This window comes from Narcine bancroftii, chromosome 5 (genome assembly GCF_036971445.1).
Source record: "Narcine bancroftii isolate sNarBan1 chromosome 5, sNarBan1.hap1, whole genome shotgun sequence".
NCBI lineage: Eukaryota > Metazoa > Chordata > Chondrichthyes > Torpediniformes > Narcinidae > Narcine > Narcine bancroftii.
In genome coordinates this window covers 247,435,687-247,460,661 of record NC_091473.1, presented here as the reverse complement: position 1 = coordinate 247,460,661, position 24,975 = coordinate 247,435,687, and the positions used below count along the sequence as shown (strand labels likewise).

The window sequence follows — 24,975 nt, the reverse complement described above, 5'->3', positions numbered from 1 at the left end:
TTTTCTCTCCCTTTGTACATTTTTAATTCAAATTATCTCTAATATACCTAATGACAAGAGGTTTATGCATACAAAATATTAAAATCAAAAAAGCTCTGTGATAATGTAGCATTGTAGTACAATACTTCAGCTCCTGATCTTGAATCCTAATGCTTGGGGCATGAGACGGGTGTTTGATTACCACAATAAGGAATTTAAATTGAAGTAATTAACTAATTTGGTCTCACCTTGTTCTTGTCCCTTTGTTCTATTGGTTCCATCCCAACCTTCACAGGTCCTGAAAATGAAAGACCCCTATCTTTTTCAAACTTAAAAAAAATCTTGCAGAAGGATCGAGCCAATTCCAACAAAATTTCCAGCATCTGCTTTTTTTAAAATCTGACAGTTTCAGCTTTTTTATTTTTCTCCTTGGTTCTCTCATCTCCTTCAGACAAATCAGCCATCAATTCCAATTAACAAGCTGTCACCTTTAGTCTCTCTATTGCAGTCTTTACACTCCAAACTTCCCCATTTTCTGCAAATTCCAACTGATGGTAGTTATTCAGTAAAAACTAATTAAAACTAACTTTGTTTCTCTCCTCAGAGATGCTACCTGACCTTTTGCTTGCTGTAAAGGCCCCCACTTCATAGCTTAGCAACGAAAATAGAGAAAGAGAAGCAGGAGAGAATTCAGACACCGAGTGTCCGTGGATTCACCTCCAGTGCTCCTGCTCGGTCCTTTGACAAACCCAAGCTCCAGATCTGAACCTGCAATACAATAAAGGCTTCTTTCAGTGACCTTCTTGTGCTCAACACAGTCTCCTTTCTCGGTACTGATACCTGGCTCCCATGAGTCAGTCTCCAGCAGCCTACAGCCTGTGTGGGTCCTTCAGCTGGTCTGCTGCCAGGGTCTCCTTCCCTGCAGATTCTCTCCCACACTTTTCAATGGGGGGGGGGGGGGGGTGGGTTGTTCTCTTGCTTCTGCTGCCCCACTCCTGTCCGCTGGTCCTCCAGGGTCTGCACCACTTTGTGGTTCACTACCAGGCATGGGCACTACCATTTTGGGTATTTCATTAAGCAAATTGGATAGGTAGCTGGAGAAATAAATAGCAAAAGAACTAGAGGATTGGCATTTCAAAATGCAGCTTCCATGGGGTAAAAGTGTTATGATGCAACAATGCAAAACCTACTCTATTGGGATCAAAAGAAGGCACAATACAGACAAGCACTTTGCACTGTTCCTTTAGTCTCACTTTTCCCAGTATAAACAAACTTCTGCATCTTAAATGAGGACTGCCCATCTGAATGCTGATAATGCAATTTAATGATTAAATGTAGGTACAGAATGTATCATTCATGTTGGAACATTCATTTTGGACATGGTAAAAATATGCTCTTGTCATTTGAAAAGATTTTTACCATTTTATTCCATTTATTTTCTGCTTCATTTAAGAATCCATGCAAAGAGTAGCAATTAAGCAGTACCCAAGTCAAAGGTGAAGTACAGTGCTCCCAAATAATTTACACAAATGACTTAATTGCCTTTTTCTATTCCAGAAGATTTCCGTCTAATTTTTGTCGACTTCTGCACTTAACTTCTCAAGTCATTTTTTTTCAAGCACCTGATCTTAAGTAGATTATTGCTTTAGAGCTTCCTCTGGTAACGCACTTCCCTCTTTCAGTCTATTAAGTGAAACACTTACAGGCGAGTCTCCCGCTTACTCTTGGCTAAATAGAATTTAAGCTTACATGTCTGTTTTAAGCATTAATGTTTTTAATACTTTACTATTTAAGGTTTAATGAATTTTCTTCCAAGTTCCCATGGCAATCACTGACAGAACCAATTAAAATTGTTTCAGGCTGACAAAGCAGTCTCAAAACATCTAATAGTTTGATTTATCTAGGTCAGGATGCTAGAGGCTGTAGCTCAGATTAATTTTGCAAAGTTAACCCTTCTCTGCGTGATACAATTAGTTGTAAATATTAGCCTGCAGAACTCCAAGTAATATTTTTTCCCCAAACTGCTTTTATTTGATTGAAGTTACTCACCTCTAGGTCTCTTAACTAGGAAGATGCTACATTCCAAATGCTCACTCACTTGAAATACACTGAGTTTTTTTTTCTACCTTTACAAAATTTGTTTATTTTGTTTTGGAAAAGGACCAAAAATGAGCAAATCAAAGAAATAATCAAAGTACCCAATTTCTTGCATCACTCTGTCAGCAAAGTATGCCAATAAATGAAAAATAAAGGAAATCTTGGGATAATTAAACTTTGGGTTCACTGAAATAAATCTTAATTGTGAAGCCAAATTAATATTTTATCATACCAGTTAGCAAATGGGTATCGTTATCAAGGATTCTTAAAATACAATTAATTGAATCAAAGCACTTGCACAGCACCCATTACCCTATCCCACCTCTGCCAAGTAGAACTCTTTGTTGAAGATGCTCTCTCCAGATTGGCTACACAGCCTTGAGTCATTTTGCCTGCAATTCCATGAAGCATCCCTTCCTTAGGCTGGAAGTCCATCAAATGCCAATGCTGGTTTCACTGACTGAACACAGTGGTTTGAGGATAATCTCACTGTCCTTTCAGCCATTTACTTAGGCTTTACATTCAAATTGAAGCATTTCCTAGGCTGCAAACAAATACTTTAAATAAACAGGATTCTAGTCATCTTCATGCGAGTTTTCATTCATTCCTTTGGCCCTAAAACCAAACACAATACAGGCAAGCAGGATTCCTATCTTATAGATACACCACAGGCTCTGATGTCCATCCACTGAATGGATCTGTGCCGTACTGACTCGAGAAGGCAGCAATATCATAAAGGATCAACCTGGTCACAACCTCTTCTCAATGCTACCGATGGGAAGAAGGTACAGAAGCCTGAAACCCAGCACCTTGAGGTTCAAGAAAAGCTGCTTTTCAACAATTCTCATGGTTTTGTTACACTAACTAAACTCCTCAAAAAGGTCTGCCTGCACTATTGCAGTCATTTTTTTGTTGCATCGGGATCATTAAATACTTATTTTTATTTGCATTTATTGTCTATTTTCAAGTATACTATTGTGGTGTTTTTTTTAAAAAACCTTTCCAGCTACAGTAAATAAGAATGTTTGTGCATATGTATATTATATATGACAATAACCTCATTACTACTTCATTAATCGAGACAGAGGTTGCATCCCTCTGCACATGCAAGCCTTAAACCTAATGACATAATTTCTCCAATTTTTGATAACCCACTCATCGGATTCCACTGTTCCAATCTCATCTTTACCTAGTCCTGTACTTTGTTCTCCCTTTTGTTTCCCCACCCCTTTTCCAGATGGTTTCTCCCTCTTCCTATCTCTCCACTTCTTAAACCTTCTGTACTACAGGTAGATCACCTGTGTGTCCCTTCTCCACCTTCCACCCATACCTCCACTCGATATGGGGAGAAAGCAGGTAGGTGGAGTTAGGTCATAAATTAGATCAGCCATGATCGTATTGAATGGCGGAGCAGGCTCGATGGACTATTTTTGGCTACTCCTGTTCCTACTTCCTATGTTCTTTTATCCTGGTTTGGTTAAGGGTTCACACCCAAAACAATGATGGATCCCTTCTATTCGTGATTGGTGCTGTTGTTTGCACTATTGCTTCGAGAGCTGTTACTTCTCACTGTTGAGTATATTTGCATGAATACTGGGCGTACTCAATTGTGGTCTCTATTGTTCCTTGATTCAATTGATAGTATGATTCCTGGATCACAACTACCAGAAAGTCCCCATCTTGACCTCCAGATTCCAGGGAGTAAGCTATCTTTTGCTTCCATTGAGTGAAAACATGATAGCTAATTTCAACAGCACGGAGAGAGTAGGGTTTTTTAAAAAAAGTACCATTAATGATCAGAATTCCACTCCAGTCAAAAGCACAGCAAGCATACCTTGTTTGATGTTCTGAATTATTCAGTGTGCAAGTAATACTGTAGAACACATTTGGCCAGGGGTATTAAATCTGCCGCACTCAAATTCAATACAGGTTGTCCTCAACTTATGACCAACGCGAGTTATGTCCAACCACACAGATGACCGAATTTTTTTTTTAAAGTACTGTACATATGCGGAGGTTCATTTGTTGAATTTTTTTTGAAAAATTGCTTTAATACCCCGTTAAAAGGTGTGAATCCGACGTATGACCAATCCTTCGATCCCAGTTACGGTCAAAAATTGAGGACTACCCGTACAAGTTCCAAACAACAGCCTGTAATTGCCAAGTTTAGAGAAAATGAAAAAAAAAAGAAAATGCAGAGAATTTCAAATAAAAACAATCTGAAATTGTGAGGACCTAGAGGCTAAGAGGATACATATTGTACAAGTTTGGCAGGTGCATAGGAAAATGCTGTGGAAAAAAAAAGATGTTAATAGTGATTAAACAAGTGGCAGAGAAGGAAATGTTCCTTCAATATAAGCAAAATACAAGAGAAATAAATGGTGTTTGATAACATTAGATTTGCAAAGATGACAAGGAATATTCTATGGAAAATAGAAAGTGGTAGGATGGAAAACAAAAATCAAGGTGATTTATATAATTGATAAAGGCACAAGAAACTAGATACTGGAACTTGGAGTGACAGTCTGCTGGACGAGCTCAATGGATGCAGCTTGACCTATTTGGTTCCTTTTTTGCTCAATACATCTATGATCTTGGTTGAGGTCAACAAAGCTTCCCTCTGAACACACACATGCACAATGAAGATGCAGTTTAAGTACACAAATTTTATTTAAACTTGGATAAGAAACTTTAATAAGGCACATTCAAGAGGAAGTTGGTGACAGCATTTAAAAAGTTCCCAAACAGAGTACTTTATAGAGAAAAATATCACTGTATGAAAACAATGCATAAAGTTTCAAATGTAACCTGTTAGTCAAATTGATGTAACAAATTGCAATTCTACAAATCCTGACTGTGGGCTGATGTATTCTGCAAATTTGTTAATATATACAATTGAGTTCCCTGCAAAAGATTATCGATGGTACCTGTTCAATAGCTACTCAGTTATTCAGAAAACAGCAACAATTGCAGAAACTAAAGCAAACACAAAATTGTGTTTGATAACATTGCAAACAGGGATTAAATGGAAGATGAGGACTACAAGTGCCATTGTGATGAATTCAGTGACCAAATGCACACGTAGGAAAAATTAAATTACAATTTTCAACATCCACTGCGAAGTATCTAAATTCTCATTTCTCAAATCTCAGCTATCCAAACAGTACCACTAATGCCCTTCTCAAATCAGCAAATCTTTAAAAATTGTCAATTCTTGTTCTATATTATAAAAGAAGCATGTGTAGATTTTTCCAAAGTAAGAATTCTAAAAAGTAGTTACTTCAAAAATTGAAGACCTTGCAGGTCAGTGATGATATTGCATTTCAGATGAAAGCTTGGTGCAATTGATCTGTACTTCCAAATTACCAGTAACAATCCCTGCCCCAACTTTTTAATTAAATAAAATTAATGGTTATGAAGTGTTTTAAGACTGGATGTGCATGAACTTTCTAGATCACTGTTTAAAGATGATAGCAAAAACAGGCTACCCTAATTCTTACTGAGATTTAGCATTGTTGAGGATTTTTTTTTTCTCCCTCATAACCCCAAAAGTGTAAAAATTTGAGAGAGTATAATGTGGGTGATTGAAACCAAACTTCAGCAAAGAACTGTCTGCAGCAGGTTAACTAGCACTTTTGCTTTCTGTATCAGCTAAAATGGTTCTGTTTATTGTTAGACAACTTAGATAAAAATTAAGCATAATTCAAAATGTAAAAAAATATGAGCACAGACAAATCTCAAAAGGATGCAATACAAAGAAAAGTACCAACCAGGATGAGCTTCCATACAGAAAAGTTGATATGTCCCTGGATACAAAACAATATCCACACTTCACTATGCATTAGTTATATTATTAACACTGCTTTGGGAAACATTTAACCACAGTTGGTGATCTGAATATCCAAATTTTAGGGAAATTTGAATATTTTTGAAAAAGATAAAGAAACCTCTAAACACTGTTCTAAAATCAATTTCTGAGAATTTAAAAACTCAATTTTTTTCCTTTTTTTTTAAAAAGAGTACGTGGAATGATACATTGGTAATGTCAAGTTCTACTGCCTTACCATAAACATGGTATATTTTAGCTCATTTCCAAGCTCAAAAAATAAATAAACTTAATTGTGGAACATAAACAGTGATTAGACAGGAAGGATGACCACAAAAAATAATTTTAGAAATCAAACTGGAAATTCCACAGGTTTTGTATTTTAGCTTGAATAACATGAAATATAGTCTTCATAAATGTCGTATTTAATTTCACATTTTTAGCTTGAGACAAGAGCTAGTATAATGTGCTCATGAAGTCATGAATTCTGATGCACTTTTCATTTCTATTTAGCATGTGACCATTTATGCACCACCAATTAGAAACAAAAAACAAACAAACCTCAAACATATCAGTGCTCTCAACTTTATGAATCTTGGCAATGTGTTACCCTTTAGGGATCAAAAGCTCAAGACATTAGGCCAGTCAAAGTCTCCACCCCTGTGTTGTATCAGTGTGCCTTATTCCCCTTCATGTTTTAAAACCTTGGGAGTTTTGGATTTTGCAAGGTCTATGCTTGCGCTTGTGGAATTATAATTTTACAGGAGGCAAAATCTTTCCGAGAAAGTTGGAACATCGAATTAGAACACCGTCCTCTTCAAAAGATTGTTCAGCCTGTGCTTCTTGTGGGATTGGCCAAAGTATGGAGTCTCTACTAACTTACTCTGCATTCAATTGACAATGTTTCAAATTTTAATGAAAGTAAGGTGCTATAATTAAGCCTATAAATGGAAATTATCTATTTGCAAGATGCATGAATTCCCCAAAACCTGCAAAGGGATAAAATGGTGAAATGCTCCTTTATTTTTATCAGTGTCCTAGCCACATTTACTGGAAATTTAATCGAAACTATCCTTTTTATGTATTCAGATGGTAAGATGGAACACAACTGGCTGAAAAGTCTCCTTCTGTGCTATGAATTTCTATCATACAGGCATGTCACACCTAATCTACTACCATATTATAGCTTCCTTTGCAAAGGGGTGCAAACATAATTTGGACAAGATTTCTTTTTTCTCACTGCTCCATTGTAGTAACATATCTTCTTCCTATTTCTCATTTGTCACAACATTAAGTAATTCTGACAGTACAAGCATTCAAATAGTTTGTTATCACTATTTCCAAAGGATATAACCACTGTTTGAAATGCTCACTTGACCAACAGAGAGGGAGGCAGGTAAGGGGCCAGTGTTCGAGATCTACAGTTCAGGAGATGGAAACAATGTACTCTTTAACGATTGACAACAGAGAGGTGGAAAACCTTCAAACAGAGGCATATTCTGAACTGGGATTTCAGTATTTAAAAAAATGCCACAAATGGACAAACTGCAAGGCTGCTGTTGAGATGATAAATGGTTGATAGATGAAAGATATCTATATACCAGTGATCACAAAAATTTTTCAATTTAGCCATGCAATAAATTTAACAAAATACTATTAAAAGTTAAAAATCAAGACTTGAAAGAGTTTTGATATTTAAATTGTACTGATTATCAAGGTCTTTCTATGCAAATTTAACTTCAATATCTTGGTTAAGACAATTACATGCAAACATTTAACAAAAGCATTAAAGATCTTGGTTTTGATAAATTTAACCCTCGACATAAAATAAAATCACCTCGTCTTGTGTGTATACAACAGGCTTGTCCTGACTAAGCCACATGTAATATTGCCAGCAGAGAAACACATGCAAATTCAAAGTTTAAAAGAGACAAACTAGGCTCAAGATTTTTCCGTCAACAAAAGCCAAATGACCAAGACATAAAGTTATGAATTTATAAGGGTGGATGCATCAAATAGGACAATAGATTTGAAGTTACATTACAAGAAATTGTTGAAAATTAAAAGTGTTATCTGTTTAGAAGAGAATACCAAAAAAAGTAACTTGACACATTACCCAGGTGGTTCAATAACTTATGGTGTCCCAATTAGATGATCCAGGCAACATATATATTCAATTCATCTATTTGTTGATTCCCCCCCCCCCCCACCTCAAATTCAGTTTACACAAATTAGTCAAATTTTCCTTTTCCTCGCTTTACAAACGTCACAACATTAACATTGCACAATAAGGGGAAGAAAAAGTCATCTGAGGTGTTGACTGATGGATGGGGTGTGATATTTATTTTGGAGGCTTATGTACAACTGGTATATCTGGTTACTGCAACGGAGCCCTTTTTTTCTTGAATAGTCAAGCTCAATAATCCATCTTAACTACTTTAAACCACCCAATTCAAAGACTGTTGGCATTTTGGGATATATACCTACATGCTAACATCTCTCTTTCATTGTCTGGTGTGGATTAGCATCCAGATGTTACTGCTGAGTCCCTTTGTTGCTAGCTTGCTCCAGAAAATATGCAAAAGGATTCTCTGGATTACTTTCCATTGCTTGATAGACCAGAAAGAGGATTAGTAACAACAGAATAATAAACAAGAGGATCCGCAGCCACATTGGCAAAAGACGCCGCACCGGCTTATTCTCAGCTGTACCCAAATAGTTGCTTCTCTCCTTGTAGGTACTTCTCACTGTAGCCCTTGTGACCAGATCATCAAAATTGTACTGAATTGGTCGTCCTGCTGCTCCTTTGATTGGCCGGCGCCGAGTTGCACTGTGGAGAGAAATCAAAGAAAAAGTTTGAATAAAATGGTGATGCCTAGGATGAAGAGTTGTCTGATGCCAGGGCGACTCTCCCAAAGGGTCTCCCTATCTCTGCCTAGTAAGAGTCTTTACATCTTTATTACTATATTAAGTACATTAGTTAGTCTTTATTTGTCAATGTTTGGGGGGTGGGGAGAAAGAAGTTAATTATGATGACAGCACAGTTGCCATAGGGCTAGCGTTACTCTATTATAGGGTCAGCGACCAGGATATGAATTTAAATTTTTAAGTCATGGGAACTACTTGAATAAGTGAACGTTACATAAAGACGACAACTCATTTCTAAAATAAAATAATTTTGCATCATCTTTTAAACAGTGTTTTCTTAATGCTGGGTTATTAGTTAGGCATTGTAAGAGTGAGTTTCAGTCAACCAGAAAATTCACATTTCTGGCATCTGCGATCACTGTAGATGCCGGATGTTGGAGATTTTACTGTATTTGGGATAATTTTAGTAAGCAGAAATCAATTCTCCTACCTGATTCCTGATGGAGTGCTCATTTCTTCTGGAAACATCGGAGCCAACGTATCCCCGCTTTCATTTGCCTGAAATTTTTTTTAAAAATTACCCATTTGCAACAGTCTGGATTGCAACTGCAAATAAAAATGTAACTGCAGTATACTCAGTTCTATTCTGAAGTCTGCAAACTAAAACCACGTTAGAACTCATGAATACAAAGAAGGATTTCACTTGTCAAACTTTTTCATCCAATGGAACATACAATTTTTAATGCCAACACTGCAGAAGCAGAATTTTATTTCATTGAAAATCCATAAAGGATTCAATCAAACTCAGTAAAATTCATTAATAAAATTAAAACAGTGCACCAGGAATTGGTCATTTTACAGAGTAAAAGATATGGATCAAGTCAGAAAGAGAGAGATATAGAACTCTCTGACTATATACACATGAAAGATATTGAACAAAGTGAGTTTATTCTGGCTAATCCTGAACACATTTCTAACTAAATTTATCTTTCTGTTGTGAAGATGGAGCCTTGTGCAAATACTAAAGCATCGATAATTCTACAGGATTAATTAGATAGTTAATATGTACATTCTATTTAATCAAGGCACTACATCAACAGCATTACCTACCAGGCTAACATAGGCTCGTGACATTTATGGATGCTGAACAGAATGATATCCAGGAACAATGCAGAAAGTCTTTCAGCCCCTAATTAGCTCAAAGGCAGAAGCTAACTGGCATTGCATCTGAAATTAGTTGGCTTATAATCAGTGTCCTCTAATCACATGGTTCAAAAAGAAAATTAAAAAGTGTATTTGCCTTTGATACCTTTTCATAAATTTGGGATTAATACACATTTTCCTGCTAAATAAATCTGACTCTGCAATAATTTGTCTAGATCCAAGAAATAATATTACTCTAGTGATAACGGTTTCAAGAAAAAAAGTATTTAATGATCTTCTTTGACAAACAAATATTTATTAATTTCAGTCTTTGAAAAAAAAAATTATTTTCTGGGGTCCCTATTTGAAAAGGGTGAACAGATTGAAAATTCATTTTACAAATTCCAAGTATTGGTTTCTTGAAATTGTGTAATTGTTCTTTCCTATTAACAAGTGGATGATCAAAAGTGTCCACTTTAACTTGGGAATAGTTCAAAGGGCTTCAATATTCCTCACAGTTAAAACTTCATTCTTAAGGGGCTATTAAACACAAAGAATACAAGATATATCCCTCTTTTAATTCTTGCTTGTTTTCCTAATCAATGGTGGACAAGAATTAGGGCAGAAAGTGATGCAAGTTTCATCGTACCTACCCTCACATCAGAGCACAAATAGGAGCAGGTGCAGGCCAGCCTGTCAAGCCTGCTACACCATTCAGTGTGATCATGAGTGATCCTAGGCTCATCTCCACCTACCAGCCTTTTCCACATATCCGTTAATTTCCTTACTATGTAGAAATGTATTCAACCATATCTTTTTAAATATATTTACTGAGTTAGCCTCCACTGCTTCAATGGGCAACAATCTCCTGAGATTCACCACCCTCTGGGAAAAGCAGTTCCTCCTAATCTGACCTAAATTTACTACCCTGAATCTTGAGGCTACGTCACCTAGTTCTGGTCTCCCTCTACCAATGGAAACAGCGTATCCACCTCAATCTTATCTATGCCTTTCATAATTTTATATTTCTATAAGACCCCTCTCATTTTTCTAATGATAGCTGAAGAAGAGTCTAGTTACTGAAGTTCAGTTCAGTGGAAGTCAGATACATGGCCAGAGGTAAAGATTCGATGACTGAAGAACAAAGACAATACATGCCAACATGTGCAGAAGGTGTGGATAGGATGTAGTGTGAAAGAATTAATGGAGAAATCAGAAAAAGACAGGAGTAAATCTGAGGATGTCAGAAGAAATAAATTAGACCAGAGATCAAGTGGCGAGTTTATTTTACATTTAATATCACATTTCAATCCTCTGAAAATGACAACTACTACAAAAGAAAAAATGTATCAAAATACTTTTAATAACTTGAACAAATCACCATCCATATATCAATTACTATTGTTTAAAGATTAGTAATTAAATGAACACCAAACTGTACAGTTAATGTCAAAGAACATACCACATTATATAAATTGCAGTGAATTCTTTATAAGGTGAATAATTCAAAGAACATATGAAAAGGGGTTAACATTCATGGGTTAACATGGGGAATATGCTATTTATAGGCCATCACACTTACTTGCCCTGTGGATACCAAATATAGCCAAGAATTTCCTTTGCTTACCAATACAAGAGCATAAATACACTAATACTTGGCAATCACTTCCAGAGAATTGAACCAATATTTTGCATGCAGACCCACTTATTCAATCTTAAAAATCAAGTAACAGCTATCATCAACATGACAGGTTCTCATGTTGCATAGAGGTACATTTTAATAGTTAAAGAAAAACAGGCCAGAAGCATTATGCAGCACGGTGTGATCACAGGAGCTGCTTTCTGGACCTTAAGTTCTCATACAATTACAATTAAAAATTATGTTTAAGATTGTAGTCATGTGATTCATTCATAGTAGGCTGCATTTTCTGTGTTCCTAGGAAAATAGTCTTATCTTGAATATTTGCATAAAAGCAGAAGTTTTTAATAATGGTAATGCTATAAATAAGATCTTGCATCCGGTTGAATTTAATCCTTTCATCATCCATGAAAAGAGTACAATTTATACTAAAAGTGAATCCATCCAACATTTACAAATTGATTTCAGGAAAGAGGGAGAAAAACTGGATGGGAAGACAAAGGAGGAACATTTTCACAAAGCACCTTTGTTCAAAGGATGCCCAGGACCTGGCAAAAAGTACATTTCAACCTATATCCTATTGTTTGAATACATCAATTTCAGATGAAAAGTGGGATAACATGCTTGATCTGATTAATAATACTTCATTCTGTGCATAACACTTTAATACAATTAAGGTAGTCCGGATTCCTTAGCTCCATTTAGACTCGTTTCCAAAACTGTATGGGATCCACCTATTCTTATCAAATCGCAAAATCTTGTGCTTAACCCTTTCAAAATTTAATTTTCTAAGTGATTATTTCTGGATTTATTACCATCTGTTTAACACAGTCATTTTCAGTATTAAACTATACTGATTTACCTTTATGCCCTCTTAAAGATATTCTACTTTCTGAATCAAATCATTTGAATAAATTGTGAACACAAGTGATTCCAACATTATTGCTTCACCTGTGCAACTTACTGAAATTTTCATTCTCTGCTTTGATTTGAATGATTATTGCCCAAAACTTAAGGATTTTAAAAATATTTCAAATAATATTTTCAAAATACCCAAAGGTATATTTGCAATGAAGAAAACACATACCTTTTTTGGTTTGCAAACAAAAGTGCTTTCTTTCTCAGCTTCCATTCACATATTTTCTTTGAAGAACTGGTCAATTTTAGAAATTTTCATAGATAATACAGAGTAGAAAGAATTCATCAGAGAGCAGATCATGGTACATCACTGAATTATGTACATAATTACCTGAATTTGTCTCGATTTGCTTTGAGCATCAGTGATAGAGACATTTGATGTACTGTATCTTTGATATGAAGAATCTAAAAAGACAAACAAAATCTGAAGCACAATTTGAAAAAAATTTGAATAAAAGCAAAACTGGAAATTTATTTGTATTGCTCTCAGTAACAATATTCTAAAAGTCAGGAATCAACTTCAGAATTAGTGGCTCATGCCAATGAGGTAACTCCTAATGTACTCTCTCTGAAGTGACAATAGAATTAAGCAAGGCCATTTTTGAAATCAAGGCTCTACAGCAAATACTTTGGCAGATAAAATAAATAATGTGCACATTTAGCTAACCAGAGAAGTTTAAAACATTTAAATCGCTTCAAGGCACCTATCAGAAGTGAGCATCTACTTGCCAAAACTATGAGCCCTACATTAAGGTCAAGCTACTGGAATATTAAGTGCTCCTTGATAGTGGATCACCTATACAGGTGCCTAACCTTTTATCTGAGATCGTATGGACCATACACCTATCATTGTTTGGAATCATTTTAAAATGATTCCTTTAAGCAAATGTAATGTTTCAAAATAGCGCAAAAGAGGGGGCACAGAATGTTAAATTAATTTAGATAAATAAAAACCATAATATCACTAGCATGTTGTTTTTATTTTAAAGTAAAACTTCAAAAACTGCCTAAGACCCCCTTCCCTCATCCGTCATCTCTGCCCCCACCCTCAATGGTGCCCTCTCTTACCTTCAGTGGAATGGTGACTCTTGGCCTTGAGCATCTGACTCAATGAGGGATCAATGGCCATCTTCCTTTCCCATAATCCCCCACAGCCAGAACTGCTCTGGCACTGGGGGGTATGCGTAATGACGATGGCCATTGCTGCTGCATTGAGCCTGTAACCATGACCCAGTGCTCTGGTGAACTCTGGGTTCGGCAGCACTGCACCCCTACTGTTTTTCAGGAGTTAGATTGGGGGGGGGGGGCCCACGGACAGCCAGGGGCGGGTGTGGGATAGTGACCAACGGACGGCTGAGGCGGGGCAACAGACAGATGGCTGGGGGGGGATGGGGGCGACTGGACGTATTCATTAGCATATTGTTGCGGACAGCCTACAGTTCAGTTTAGATTGCAGGCTGGCTTCAAAAATATCTGGGGCTGCCGCAGGAAATATTCCTGACGGGAATGGTCTCCAATTCCTACCTGGAATTTTTTTCTTTTAAAATACACAGCCAGCATTGCAGGAATATTCCGAGAAATTCCCATTATGTAGCATCTTTGATGAGCAGATATCATCTACCAAAAAAGTGCCGAATTTTGGAGGTTGCCACTGTTTGGAATCCCAGATTAATTGTTAGGCACCTGTATTACTCAATGCAGTGACACAAATCAGAAATATCTAAATTATCATAATTTCAAAAATTAAACAACAGTAGATAAAAATCACTGGTACTGGTCAAAATTAGGAACTAAATTATATGGTTCTTTGGGATACAAAAAAGGAATTTTTCATAAATTCAAAACGGAACAAAGACTTGTCAGCTTGTAGTTTTCCATATCAAACAGTAATAAACAAATTATTTACTATACTGAGGGTCTCCATATCCCATTCCTTCCTTAAGATCAAAACAATGCAGTTTAACAAGTGCACATTTGTTTTTTCATATTAATTTTTAGGGATGTGGGTGCTGAAACTTGAAACATACTGGAAAGAGCAGCATTTTCCTTCGACCTCACTCAATTGCTTATCGTATTCTCCACATTTTCAAATTTGGGGAAGGAGGAAATCTATTGATAGTAGCAGGATTGTTGGTTCAAGCTGACAGAAACACCAAGGAAATAAAATACTTTTGACCTGCCAACACCATACCCAACTGCAACTTACCAACTTTATTGTGTGTGGAGCCTTCAGGAGGAATATCTGCAACACGAATTACAATTTTGTGACTTAATCAATTTTAGAAAAACAAATTAAAACTTTTATCAAGTTGAAACTCACAATAAATATTTGAGTTAATGTCGGGAATTCTGGCAGATATGAATACAGTATTTGAATCACTTAAGAAATGATCAAACTCAGAATATTTGAGGTACTTTCATACATGTAATACATCAAAATGCTAAATAAATACTCCATTCCACAATCTCTAGTTTGAAAGCCCACAAAAGTATGTTTGCCATTTTAAACAACCAATACAAGGAAAATCTTGAAAAAAAAAAATTTAAAATGTCAAGAAAGAACTGCAAAAGCTTAGAAGTCCACTTGTGAATTTAAAGTTCTGCATACTTTATAGTGGCCAACTCAAGGACACCACCCCAATTTTACTGTCACTTCCATTCTGGCAACAACTGATGAATGCATTCAATAACTTGATGGGCACTGGGAATTCCAAACTTTAGGTTGCATGGAGATGATCTGGTACAGGATTTTATTCCCCCTTTTAAGTAACATGTCCAATTGTATGTAACACTATTGTTAATCTGCAAGAACTTTATCCTACTTGGCAAGACTCCATTGTGAATATAATACCAGCTCAGGCAAGGATTCTATTTTTAGCTAATACAATTCCAAACAAAAAAATTATTGTTCCTTATACTAATTTTTAATCTTTAAATAAGACACTTATTCATATCATTAATATCAACAAAATCTATTTGTATAGTACCTTCAACATAAATCATCCCATGCCACCTTATGGAGTATTATCAGTTAAAATCTAACTCTAAGAAATAAAAGGAGATTTCATGACACACAGGAAACGGCAGATCCTGGAATATGGATCAAATAACAATCTGCTGAAAGAACTCAGAGCATGAAGCAGCATCTGCGGTACAAATGGAAGTGTTGATTTTTAGGTTGGAACACTTCGTCAAGACTCAGAAGAGATAGTATGTCTGATACAAGTAGGGTGAGAGGGATTGGACAAGAGCCAATAGGGGATTGGTGAACTAGGTAGGGGTGAAGGATGTAAAAAACACAATGCTGGAGAAACTCAGCAGGTCAAACAGTGTTTTATATACCAAAGGCTTTCATCAAAGCAAGGATCATAGTCCCAAAGGCAGGAGGCAATAGTTTGAGAAGGGAAGGAGGACACAGCAGAGGAGGGATGGCTAGGTGAATAGAGAGGAAAGGGAAATAAGACTGGGGGAAGAAGAAAGGAGAGCAGGTTAGCAGAAACCAGAAGTCGATGTTAATACCATCTAGCTGGAGTGTATTCAGATTGAAAATCAGGTGTTGTTCCTCCAATTTGTGGGTAGTCTTGGTGGGATAGTACTTGAAACCACGGACAGATGTGAGCATGGGAGTGGGGCACAGAACTAAAATGATTGGCCATTGGGAGGTACCTGTAACTGCTGTGAACAGAGCAAAGATGCTCAGTGAAGTGATCTCCCAGTCTGCGCCCAGTCTCTCCGATATAGAGATAAGGCCATAAAGGGAACACCAGATGCAGTAAATCAGGCCTGTTTGGGGCCCTGGACTGTGGTGAGGGAGGTGTGGGAATGTGTGGCACCTTTTGCAGCCACAGGGGAAGGTGCTGGGGGGCAGGAGGAAATTGGTTGGGAGGGATGAGTGCACAAGAGAATCTGAGGAAGCAGTTCCTACAGAAGGCAGAGATGGGAGAAGAGGGAAAGATGTGTCTGGTAGTGTGATCCTGTTGTAAGTGCCAGAAATTCCAGAGGATAATGTGTTGGATGCAGAGGCTAGTGGTAAGGATAGCGGGAATCCTGTGTTTGTTGCATCTGGGCCAGGGCAGAGGAGTGTGAAATGGAGGAGATGCGGGTGAGGGTGGAGTTGATGGTAGTGGAGGGGAAACCATGTTGGTGAAAGAAGGCAGACATTTCAGATCATGATCTGGAAGACCTCATCTTGGGGACAGATGCAGCGGAGACGGAGAAATTAGGAGAAGGGAATAGAATCCTTGTAGGGGACAAGGGTGTGAGGAAGAAAGCTGAAGGATGATGGACAAATGAGGAGGTGGAGGCTGATATTGGCATTACCAGACAAGGTGAGAGAGGCAAGAAAAAGAAATGGGGACAGGTGCAAGTGGAGAAAAACAAGTCATTGAGAGTGAAGTTAAGAGTGGACAAGATGGGGCAAAAAGTGGATACAAAAGACTACAAGTGCTAGAATAATCTGAGATACTAAGTCCTGAGATACTTCAGCAGATAACCAGTAGCTTAGTCAAAATGGTAGATTTTAAGAAGCAGTGAAAAATTGAAAAAATAAAGAGGTTAGACGGTTACTGAAGGTGAAGCTTACAAGAGTAAATAGTGGGCTTGAGAGGAAAAATGCACAAGGCACGATTGGAATGATGGAGCAGAATCAGTGTGCAGCATCACCTGGTTCTGCTCCTATGTCTTATGGTAGGCCAATTCAGGAATGTTCAAAAGGGCATCATTGCAGACACTTTGAAGGGCGTGGATATCTTAGAGATATCTGAAAACGACGAGGAGAATTTTAAGATCTCGTATTTGCCTTAACGGGTGGCAAAAGGAGCTGGGAAAACTAGATTTAGAACAGGAGCCATTTCTAATGACCTTGTGTATATGCCAGCACTGCATTGGAATAGTTAAGCCTAGAGGTAAAAAAAATTGCAGCCTAGTTTCGCATGCAGATAAGCAGCGACAGCATCAGTCAGGGAATGCTGTACAGCTAGATGACGTCAGAAAGTCTCAATGGGCAATCTTAGTAAATTGCTTAAATTTATGATCCCAAGCTCAAGCTTAGATTTAATATGACAAAGTGCTTCAGTTCAGATTTTAGATTTATTGTCAGAGTATATACAGAACATTATATACATCCCCAAGATTCTTTTTCCTGCAAATGAGGCAGAATGACCACTTATTGGTAGTGCAAAAGAAAAACTGTACTCAACGTACACATGTAAACAAATGAAGAAATATAAACCAACTGACTGTGCAATACAGAGAAAAAAATAAAGTGCAAAATTAAGAGTCCCTGATTTATTGAGCAGTCTGATGGTGGAGGGGTAGCTGGAGTTCCTGAACCTGGTGGTATGAGTCCTGATGGTAGCAGCATTGAACAGAGCATGTGCTGGGTGGTGTGCATCCTTGATGATTGCTGCTGGTCTCCGATGGCAGCTTTCCCTGTAGATGTTCTCGATGGAGGGGAGTGTTTTGCCTACGACGTCCTAGGCTGTGTCTATTACCTTTTGGAGGGCTCTATGCTCAGGGGTATTGGCTTTCTCATACTAGATGGGGATGCAGCTGGTCAGCACTTTCTACCAAACATCTGTACAAATTTGCCAGGGTTTCTGGTGTCATATCAAACCTCTGCAAATTCCTAAGGAAGTAGAGGTGTCCAGGAAAGATCCTCTGAGATAGTGACTCCCAAGAACTTAAAATTTGCCCAACCTCTCCACCTCTGGTCCCTGGATTGTACACAATTGGTTTTCCCTTCCTGAAGTCTACAATCAGCTCCTTGTTTTTGGTATCATTGTTGGTGCACCATTTGGCCAAATTTTTAATCTCTCTCCTGTAAGATGACTCGCCACCTCTTTTTATACAACCCACTACTGTAGTATCATCAGTGAATTTGTAGATGGTGTTATTGTTGTACCGAGCCACAAAGTCATGGGTGTAAAGCAAGTCGAGCAATGGACTAAGAAAGCAGCCCCGTGCTACTCTGGTACTGGAGATTGTGGAGGTGTTCTTACCAATCCTCACTGATTATGGACTGTAGTTAAGGAAATCAATGATCCAATTACATCGTGAGATGCTGAGTGCCGGGTCTTGGAGTTCGCTGATAATTTTTGAGGGGATGTTTGTGTTAAATGCCAAACTGTAGTCAATAAAGAGTATCTTTGCAGTCCAGGTGTTTCAGGGCTTTGTGTAGAGCCAGTGAGGTGACATCTGCCCTAGACCTGTTGCTATAAGCGAATTAGAACAGATCCACATCAATGCTTAACACTAGTCTTTCAAAACACTTCATTACTGTAGTCGTGAGTGCCACTGGTTGATAGTCATTTAGGCAGGTTACCACACTCTCCCTTGGCACCAGTACAATTAACACCTGTTTGAAACAGGTGGGTACCATGCTGAAATGAGATGTTGAAGATACCAGTGAATACGTTGGTAAGTTGGTCAGCAAAGAGTTTTAATACTCGGCCAGGTACTCCGTCTGGACCAGATGCTTTCCACAGATTCACTCTCCTGAAGGCAGCCCAAGTTATCCTGAGATATGGACAGGAAACTATCATCAGGGGACAGGGGTGTGCAGTGGTGGTTCTTTTTTTTTTAATACTTGAGATAATTTATATTGCACTAGATTTACTTGCGTGACATTGCAATGCAGAGACGCGATAATAGTAAACCACCTCATAATTTAGACTAGGTACAAGTATTTAAACCTTTCACAAGTATCCCTCTTCAATCCCTGCAGAAGAAGACAAAGAACATTTCTGGAAACAAAAACAATTATTAATTTGATGAATTGGGAGTTCTTATTGCAAATCCAGCAGTATTATTATTCCTAAAAAGTTCTAAACAGGTGGTGGTGGTGGTATAGCATGCCTACAAGTCTATTTAATCAGCTTTACATTATTCAAGTTTATTCAGGCAAAATACTCAAGATTTAAATTAAACCTTTCCAATCCACACAACAAGAATTTACTACTAGTCCTGGACTTTTGTCCAATGAGAGGAGATCTTATAGAAACATATAGGATTATGAAGGGTATGGATAGGATAGATGTAGGAAAGTTTTTTTGAGCTGGCCGCAGAAACTAAAACGAGAGGACACAGTCTCAAGATTTGGGGGCGTAGATTTAGGACAGAGATGAGGAAAAATAGTTTTTCCCAGAGAGTAGTGAATGTTTGGAATTCTCTATCCAGGGAAGTGGTTGAGACTGCTTCATTAAATGTATTTAAAATTCGGTTAGATAAATTTTTACATGATAGAAGAATTAGGGGATATGGGGAGAAGGTAGGTAGGTGGAGTTAGATCATAAATTAGATCAACCATGATCTTATTGTGTGGCGGAGTAGGCTCAATGGGCCATTTCTGGCCTACTCCTGTTCCTACTTCCTTTGTTCAAGAATTCAAGCCATATTTCATAACCCAAACTGATCCTTCAGAGCATTATAGTGAGAGCGCTACACAGCAAGAGATTGTTTGCAGGTTAGCCTCCAAAGTAACAGAATTCATTCAGCAACAATTTGCTAGCTGCCTTATTTTAAGAAATAATGTAAGTACACATTGCTTTAACAAAACTTGTTAAGTGACATTGGTTACACACACAAAAAAAAGCCAACTTCTGAGGAACAACTTTACATTTGAAGGAATTATTTCTTTACAGAACTGCCTGCTGCAACTAATGCCAATTTAACTGAAATATTTGGAAGGTGACACTTGCCTGCAGAAGGACTTGGGGCAAAACACCTCACTTCCAAAGAAGGAAGAATAAAAGTAGCGAGATATTAAAAAAAAATTGAACATTGACGCAACGAAAGGTTTTACCTCATTTGCACAGACTTCTGCTCCTTCAAACAGACTCTCCTCTATTGAAGGGAGAGTCATAGAAGAAAAACTGACCAACATTTCCAATTTAGATGCCACTTGATCTGCTGTGCATTGCCAGCTTTTCTACAATTTTATTTCTGTATTCTAAATGCAAGCTCACACAGATCAAAAATTTTTTAAAAATGGACAGTGGCAGAAAAACATAGCAAGCAAGCAGATGGTAAGCATCTGTGGAAATTAAAATAAGTTAGTATTTCAATTTAAGGACAGTTTTGTAGTTTAAAAAAAGTGCATCCATTGATCTTTTCAGAGATGTTTCACAACCCGTTGAGGAGGAATGTAAACAGGAAACCCAGAAACCACCGATTTCCATTTTTACCTTCTTCCTCTTCACTATCTGAGTATTGATCAACGTCTCCAGTACCATTTTGCTTGGGTGGGGATACAGCTGGACTCTGTCCCATCAACTTCAGGAGTTTCTTCTCATAAACCATCCGAGTAGTGGCTACATGAAATTAGAAGAGAGTGAATACAAAATGACTGCTTTAAAAAAAAAAGCACTGAAGTAGAATCTAGAAAAATGGCTACAGCTAGAATGGAGTTTATTGTCTACACGCAAATATAATGTACATATACACTCAATTTCTTACTTGCTGCAGCCAAACATGTATTTTTTCCAAAAGTACTATAATAATATGCATAACATTACTCTTGCACAGAAAGAGATAACAAATATAAAAGATAAATAATAAATATTCACAATTACAGTTGTTCAAGAAAAACAAAGTGCGTTTCAATAGCACAGACTAATATTTTTGTGGTTCCGGAAGTAGTTTACGACTAGGATAGAAAAGAGAGGGTTAAAGACCCTGAGAGCCATTAGCAAAAAAACATCCTTAATGATGCTGGCTGCCTTCTTGAGGTAGCATCTCACATAGATATATTCAATAGATGAGAGATTGGAGCCTATTTTAATTTAATTTCAACATACACTACCACAAAAGGCCATGTGACCAATGCCCTACTAACCTTCAACATCTTTGGAATGGACTTGGCAAAGTTTGCTACCTTCTGCATTCCTGGGTACTCAAATAGCCAAACCAAGCCATGATACAACTAGTCAATATACTTTCCAGTTACATTAAAAAAAATCAGGAAGTGATAAGCTCTGAGCTTTTTCTGAAGCTTTTTTTTTTAAAAAGGTGAATTTTCAATTGCTGATATGAGAAGCATAGAAAATTAATAAAAGAACACAACAATGCTGAAAAAAATTACATTAAAAAACATGCACAATCAACTTCAACTACATGTCATAATAATCTCAGCCTACCACTTGCTAATTACAGAAGAGCTTAGAAGTTATTAACTGATATCATTCTATTTTAGTTCTACTCAATTTTAAAATCTGCATTTCTAATATAGTAAAAAAAAACCTCAAGATGCCTTACAAACATGTAACCAGCACAATTACAATACTTAATACAAATTAAAAAAAATATTAGAATATGTGACCAATAAGTAACCAGGTTTTAAACAGAGTTCCAAATGATGCTGGTTTGGAGGGGGGTGTGGAAAGAGAAAATGCCTCAGATCTATACACAGATAGACAACGGTAAAACGACAATACAAAGGGAAAACAAGAATTTGAACAGCAAAGACTTAATTGTGGTTGTGGCCAATAAAATTCCAATAATAAACTGTCTGAATTATCAGAAACCATGAATTTTTGGCATCCATTTCATTTTTTCCACACTCATTTTAAACTCACTGGGTTCCCATTCACACGCACACTTCATATCACCAGGGTCCCATTCCCTGCACATCCTTTAAACTTTATAGTGAACTAGATGAGTTTAATGTTACTCAGCAGTATAATAAAGTAAATTAAAAGTGTGAGTGAATCTATCAGAACAATATTCAATAGTTTAGAAAATCACCAAAATTCTGAGCATGTTGACATCATAATTTTATTACAACAAAGGTGTGAACATGTGTATAAGGAGAGGGTGGTAGGGGGTGGAGAAGAAAGACTTCCAATTTTGTACTTACCTACAATTGGACCAGGTGTAACCCCATGCATTATGAGCTGCTCTTTCAATTCTTCATCGTTCAGCTGTGTAACATTCATATTTGTATAATTATCTTTAGCTTCTGTCAACTTGGGTAGTTCCTAAGTTAAAAGGAAAAGGCAAATTGAACGTTTATTTCTTACAAACTCTCTAAAATAACCCATAAAATAAACTACCTTCGAACAATGAAAGTTGATTAAAAAGTAGAGGAATCTAGCTCAAAGTAATTTCTAGAAGTTTTGCAAATATATAGCACAACCCATAATACGAGATAGTACGATTACCCTGCAATGACCACTAATGCAAACAGAAGCAGCCAAATATTGTTAAAATTTAGGCTGCAACATTTGAAATTTAGATAATGTATTAAAAAATATATTCCATACACTACATTCAATAATTGTACCATAAACCAAAAGCCTTATTTTTCATTATTAATTGGGAATGGTGGTGGAAGTGGAAACATTGGGGGCATTTTTAAGAGACTCTTAAATGAAACAAGAGGGGGTTATGGGGTAGGGAGGACTTAGTACTTTATATTAAAAAAATGGAATACATGGGTCGGCACAACATTGAGGGCTAAAGGGCGTGTACTGTGTTGTACTGTTCTATGGTACATGAGGCTGTGTTTATCTTTCAATAAATTGCACCAAATATTTAAAATTTGATGTAGCTGAATTATTCAGCATTACATTCTATTCAGCAATTGCAACCAAAAAAACCCTACAAATGGACAACAAGAAACAAAACATTAAAGCCTCAAAAGAGAAAAGATCGAGCATTTCTCAATCAGTTGATCAGAATGTATATCATTACTTTATTGACAGAATAATCAAAATCTATTGTGTACAAGAGAGGCCTTTTGTGGGGGAAAAAATGCACACAAATGCATTTAAAATATCAAAATGTAATTTTTGGTGATGATACCAGTTGTAAAATTGGTTAATAAGCTCCAAGGGGCAAACAATGAGAAAATAAATTTGTATTACTTCTTATGTCATTAACACTACAAATTAAATCCTGAAAGGACAAGCAAACTAACATCATTTGCTCTCCTAGAACAATAGCCCCATGGCAATATTATGACCATGGTAAACACATTGAAATGCTGGAGCAACTCAACTGGTCTTCTCAGCATCTATAGATATATTGTCGACATTTTGGGCCAGAGCCGTTCAAGGAAAAAAAAAGGCAGAAGCAGGATACATCAGAAAGTCTCAGAATTGTATATCAAACTGCAAGAAACAAATGGTAAAACTAAACAAAAAATGGGAACAAGATTTAAATATAAAGATAAAAAAGGAAGCATGGGAGAAATTATGTTCTGGAAAGATGAGAAATACAATAAATACGAGGCTGCGAATGATACAATATAATTGGTTACACAGACTATACATTATACCGCAAAAGTTAATTAAATGGGACCCAACAGTATCTGATAGATGTTTTCGATGTAAAAAAGAAAGGGGAACAACAATTCATGCAATCTGGACATGTGAGAGAGTAGAAAAATTTTGGGAGGATCTCAATCAGATATTAAATAAAATAACAGAAAACAATATACCAAAGAATCCAGAGATCTTTCTCCTAAGTAACATAAAAAATAAAGAATTTGGAATTGACTTGGAAGATGCACAAAAAAGATTTGTCAAGATAGCCCTAGCCGTAGCAAAAAAATGTATTATGTCAACCTGGAAATTGGAAGATAATTTGAAAATACAACAATGGTATATAGAAATGAATAAATGTATTCCATTAGAAAAAATAACATATAGTTTAAGAAATAATATTGAAATATTCGAACAAGTATGGGAGCCTTACATTAAATACAATAGCGAAAACCTACCGGGAACAAACATTACCTAAGTTGATGGAAGGAGAAGAAAAGAAAAGAATGGACTCAGTAGAATTTCTGGTGTATTTTTGTTGAATGACAACATTGTCTGACTGAATTAATGCAACCTAGATTGTATACCTAAAATGGATGAGGGGGGGGGGGTGGGGGGGTGGCTTGGGAGGAGGGGGGAGAAAAAGACACTGTAAATGTGTGGAAAAGAAAAAGTGTATATCATGGCTATTGTGATTTATGGTGTGAAAAATAAAAAAAAAATATATAAAAAAAGTCTCAGAATTCAAACAATGGGAAGGAATCCAGACCAACAAAAGGTGTTTATTGGATAGGAAACGGGACTAGGTAGTATTTATCATGTCTGTGCAAAAGGAAACAGGAAACAGAGGACGACAGGGGAAGAGATGTTTAAATGAAAACCAAATAAGTCAACATTAATACCATCTGGTTGGAGGGTGCCCAGTAAGAAGATGAGGTGTTCCTCCAATTTACGGGTGGTCTCAGTCTGGCAGTACATGAGAACATGGACAGACGTGTCAGCAAGGGAATGGGATAGAGAATTGAAATGGGTGGCCAGTGAGAGATCCCCACTATTGTGGTGGTCAGACCTGAGGTGCTCAAAGTGATCTCCCAGTCTTCATCCAGTCTCTCCAATGTAGAGGAGTCCACAGCGAGATCACAGTAGATGATCCCTGCAGATTCACGAGTAAAACGTTGCTTCACTTAGGACTGTTTGGGGGCTCCGAAATTTGCTGAGAGGAGACGTGGGCACGTGGAGCATCT

The 24,975-nt window shown here is 37.0% G+C and overlaps 1 protein-coding gene across 2 annotated transcripts in view; it reads right to left on the bottom strand.

The window, feature by feature from the left end:
• Positions 1-4,722: 4,722 nt before the first annotated feature.
• The window catches only part of LOC138765152 (lamina-associated polypeptide 2, isoforms beta/delta/epsilon/gamma-like), a 29,601-nt gene continuing 9,348 nt past the window's right edge, over positions 4,723-24,975 (bottom strand). The window contains exons 2-7 of one of the 2 annotated variants that reach the window (XM_069941987.1): positions 22,324-22,444; positions 20,699-20,779; positions 14,677-14,712; positions 12,802-12,875; positions 9,261-9,328; positions 4,723-8,732 (exon numbers count right to left, since the gene is read on the bottom strand). In XM_069941987.1, the coding sequence (XP_069798088.1) occupies positions 8,438-8,732; positions 9,261-9,328; positions 12,802-12,875; positions 14,677-14,712; positions 20,699-20,779; positions 22,324-22,444 (675 nt within the window). In that variant the 3' untranslated portion in view covers positions 4,723-8,437. Of the gene's footprint in view, positions 8,733-9,260; positions 9,329-12,801; positions 12,876-14,676; positions 14,713-20,653; positions 20,780-22,323; positions 22,445-24,975 lie in introns of both variants that reach the window. The other variant, XM_069941986.1, reaches the window with a different exon arrangement.